This window comes from Parus major, chromosome 27, assembly GCF_001522545.3.
Source record: "Parus major isolate Abel chromosome 27, Parus_major1.1, whole genome shotgun sequence".
NCBI classification, from domain to species: domain Eukaryota; kingdom Metazoa; phylum Chordata; class Aves; order Passeriformes; family Paridae; genus Parus; species Parus major.
The window spans coordinates 716,547-720,828 of NC_031796.1; the positions used below are offsets into that span (position 1 = coordinate 716,547).

The window sequence follows — 4,282 nt, forward strand, 5'->3', positions numbered from 1 at the left end:
AAATTGGGATTCCTGGGGAGGGAAATTGGGATTCCCTGGGTGAGGAAAATTGGGATCCCTGGGTGAGGAAAATTTGGATTCCTGGGGAGGGAAATTGGAATTCATGGGGAGGGAAATGGAGATCCCTGGAGGGGGAATGGAGATCCTGGGGATCATTCTGGACAAACCTGAGCTGCCTGTGAGGGGAAGCTGGGGGGATTTATCCATGGGCAGAGCAGTTTGGAATGTTCATGGAATCGTTCCCTGGAGCAGCTGGGAGCTGGGATGGGGGTGCTGAGGGCCTGGAATGGCTGAGGGCAGGTGTTGGGATAATTTTGGGAATCTTTTCCCCCTCTGCCCGACCTGGAAAAGTGTCTCTGCCTCCCTGTGTTGCTAAAAATGGATTTTGGAGAAGAAGGAGGGGAGAATTCCAGCGGAATTCAAGGCTTCCCATCTCATTCCCTTCTCCTGCCTCCACCTGATCCCCTTTTTTTTTTCCCTTTCCAGAACCCTCTGCTCCCCTTTTTTTCCTGCTGATTTTTGTCCCTTGCTTTTCCAGACACTGATGATTCCCGCCCCAGCCCCGGATCCCTCACAGGAGCACGAAAAAGTGAAGTAGAAAGTTCTGGAAGGTAGACAGCAACAGCAAAACCAGCTGGGAGGGGAGGACTGGGAACGTGTTGGGAGAAAATCCGGGAATGGGCTCCGGCCACTCCCAAATTTGTCCTCCAAGGAGCCAGAGGGGCTCAGGAGCGGGGTCTGGATGAGCTCTGGGGGGAGCTGGGCTCTGTCCCGTGTGCTGCAGCCTCACCCTGAGGATGAGGAGCCTCAGGAGCATCCTCTGTCCTGGAATTCCATGGGAGAGCCCTTGGAATATTTGTCACCTCCATGGGAGGTGCCACAGACGTGCTGCTCATTAAAGCTTCACCTGTGGCTGTTGGCTCGAGTTCTTTCCCATCTCTACTGATTGCCAAACTCCTTTTTTTTTTAACTTTAAATAAAGTTTTGTGCTGAGGTGGGTGCTGCCATTGCAAAAATTTCCACAGAGATTTCCCAAATTTCAGATTTTCTCGGTGCTGTGGGATTTCCAGCTGATAATTTGATGTAATTTCACTGAGGGACTGGCACCATCCTGTGGACACGGTGACATCTGCAGCTCTCCCTGCTTTTCCAGCATTCCTGGCTTGGGAAAACACTTATTTTAATTTCTTTTTTTCCCCCTCATGATTGGGAATAAACCCTTGAGGCTCCTTCTTTATCCCTGATCAGTTCAAAATCCTCCCTGCTCACCCAAGAACAAACCCTTTTCTCCTTCTTCTTGTCCTGCTTTTTAACTCAGCCGCTTCCAGAGCGTGGGAGAGTTCAGGGAATTTTTATTTCTTCCTTCAGTTGGATTTTTTTGGAGCTGTGGCTCCTTTTTTTGGGAGGGCAGGACCAGCTCTTTGTGCTGGGAGAGGAGCCAGCCGTGGAATCCCTGCCATGTCCTTTGGGATGTCACAATCCCTCTTTTCCTGGGGGGAAAAAACCCCTTTTCCACGGAGCCTGAGTGTGGGATCCCAGATCCCTCCGTGGCTGGGCAGGAGGGGAGGGAATTCCTCCCGAGGGAGGAGAGGATTGGGATGGTTCAGGATGGAAAAGGGGATTTTTGGGGTGATCTCAGGGAGGAATCCAAGAAAGGTGGAGAGAAGGGATGGAGGGACACAGGGAATGGGGGGATCTTGGGATGGAATTCCCAGAGGAGCTGTGGCTGATCCATCCTTAGGAATGTTCCAGGCCAGGCTGGAGCAGCCTGGGACGGTGGGAGGTGGCCCTGGATGGGCTTTAAGGTCCCTTCCCTCCAATCCTGGGGTTCTGTGGGGCTCCCCAGCCCCAGAGGAAAGGGGATTTTGGGGTGGAATGTGGCTTTTTCGGGACATTGGCCTCTCCTTCCAGTCAGCCCCTCTCCAACCTGTGCCGGTCCATCCCTCCCCTGCTGGATTTCATCTCCAGCCCCTTCCCTGGGGAGATCCCGGCTCACTGTGAGCCTCTCCGAGAGATTATCTATCTCTCCGTAGATAATTCCGTTTATTTCCTGTATTTACACAAAATTACACAACCGGGACCCCCCAACCCAACAGCGGGGCTGGGCAGGGGGAGCAGCCTCCAGCTCCGGCCTTTACGTCCCTGACAGGACCCGGGGGGTGGATGGATGGATGATGGATGATGGATGGAACCATGGATGGAACCATGGATGGATGGATAGACTGATGATGGATGGATGGATGGATCAATGGATGGATTGATGATGGATGGATGGATCCATGGAACTATGGATGGATCCGTGGATGGATGGGTGGAACCATGGATGGATGGATGGATGGATCCATGGATGGCTCCATGGAACCATGGATGGATGGATGCATTGATGGACGGATCCATGGAGGATGGATGGATCCGTGGATGGATGGATGGATCCATGGATGGATTCATGGATCAATGGAAGGATTGATGGATCCATGGATTGATGGATGGATGATGGATGAATGGAATCCATGGATGGATTTATGGAACTATGGATGGATCCATGGATGGATGGATTGATGGATGGATGGATGGATGGATGGATCCATGGATGGCTCCATGGAACCATGGATGGATGGATGCATTGATGGATGGATCCATGGAGGATGGATGGATCCATGGATGGATTCATGGATCCATGGATGGATTGATGGATCCATGGATTGATGGGTGGATGATGGGTGGATGATGGATGGATGGAATCCATGGATGGATTTATGGAACTATGGATGGATTCATGGATGGATGGATCCATGGAGGATGGATGGATTCATGGATGGATTCATGGATTGATGGATGGATCCATGGATGGATGGGTGGATGGATGGATCCATGGATGGATGATGGATGGATCCACGGATGGAAGGATGGATCCATGGATGGATGGACCCACTGCTGCTGGGATCCCCTCACACCCCACCCCCATCCCGGGAGCTCCCCCCAGCTCTGCCCTGCCCGGGGCAGCTCTGGGACGGTTCCGCGCTCTCCTCCTCCCACGGACACACCTCGGAGCTTTTCCTCGTGTCCGAGCCGTGCCTGGCAGGCGCTGGAGCCTCTCCAGCTTCCCAAGGACAAACCTCGGCCAGGCCAGTGCTGGGGCTGGAGCTGCTGCCCACCCCTGGGCGCTGCACGCCGGGCAGGAGCCGGCACAGGGGCCTGTGCTCGGCTTCCCCACGGGATCTGCCCCTGGAATTTTCCAGAAGTGTTGGAGACACGGCGCTGGCTCCTGCCTGTCCCATCCCTGCTGGGGAATCTCTGTGCGCTCCCTTTGGCTGGGAGATTTCCTCCTCTGACCCCATGGGCTCTGCGGCTTCCCAGGGACAGATTTCAGATTTCCTGCTCTCCGCGCTGTCGGATTTCTTGGATGGCTCCTTCCCCACTGCAGTTTTCAGGGAGAGCTCCTCCGTGTCCGGGCTCTCCCAGGGACAGACGGACACTCTGTCTCTGCTCCCCATCTCCAGGGCATTTGTGGCTTGTTTTCCTGGGACTTTCTCCTTTCCTGGAGCTGTTCCTTTCTCCAGCTGAGGTTCAGCCACTTCCCAGGGACAGATCTCGGCTTTGTCACTGGATTTAGAGTCCTGAGACTCCCAAGGACAGATCGATTCCCTCTCTCTGCTCCCTTTCTCCAGGGCATTTGTGGCTTGTTTTGGTGGGAGTTTCTCCTTTCCTGGAGCTGTTCCCTTCTCCAGCTGAGGTTCAGCCGCTTCCCAAGGACAGATCTCAGCTTTATCACTGGATTTAGAGTCCTGAGTCTCCCAAGGACAGATCTCGGCTTTATCACTGGATTTAGATTCCTGAGTCTCCCAGGGACAGATCTCTGCCTTCTCCGAGCTCTGGGATTTCCCTGGAGGTGCTTTGGGCACTGCTGAGCTCCCAGTGCGGGGTTTGGCCGGAGGCTGCTCCATGTCCTGACTCTCCCATGGACAGATCGATTCCCTCTCCCTGCTCCCCTTCTCCAGAGGTTTTGTGGCTTCTCTTGGTGGGACTTTCTCCTTTCCTGGAGCTGTTCCCTTCACCAGCTGAGGTTCAGCCACTTCCCAGGGACAGATCTCAGCTTTGTCACTGGATTTAGAGTCCTGAGTCTCCCAAGGACAGATCTCGTCTTTATCACTGGATTTAGAATCCTGAGACTCCCAAGGACAGATCTGGGCTTTGTCACTGGATTTAGAGTCCCGAGTCTCCCAGGGACAGATCTCTGCCTTCTCCGAGCTCTGGGATTTCCCTGGAGGTGCTTTGGGCACTG

At 54.0% G+C, this 4,282-nt stretch overlaps 2 protein-coding genes across 2 annotated transcripts in view; one reads left to right on the forward strand and one right to left on the reverse strand.

Moving 5' to 3' along the window:
• MRPL45 (mitochondrial ribosomal protein L45) overlaps positions 1-1,016 on the forward strand; it is a gene marked incomplete at its 5' end in the record, with an annotated part of 7,811 nt that extends 6,795 nt beyond the window's left edge. Inside the window, one exon of the mRNA XM_033520007.1 lies at positions 381-1,016. Coding sequence (XP_033375898.1) covers positions 381-598 — 218 coding nt within the window. The remainder of the gene's footprint in view (positions 1-380) is intronic.
• A 1,927-nt stretch (positions 1,017-2,943) lies between these two features.
• The window catches only part of GPR179 (G protein-coupled receptor 179), a 15,404-nt gene continuing 14,065 nt past the window's right edge, over positions 2,944-4,282 (reverse strand). The window contains exon 13 of the mRNA XM_033520008.1: positions 2,944-4,279. Within this exon, the coding sequence (XP_033375899.1) occupies positions 2,949-4,279 (1,331 nt within the window). The 3' untranslated portion in view covers positions 2,944-2,948. The remainder of the gene's footprint in view (positions 4,280-4,282) is intronic.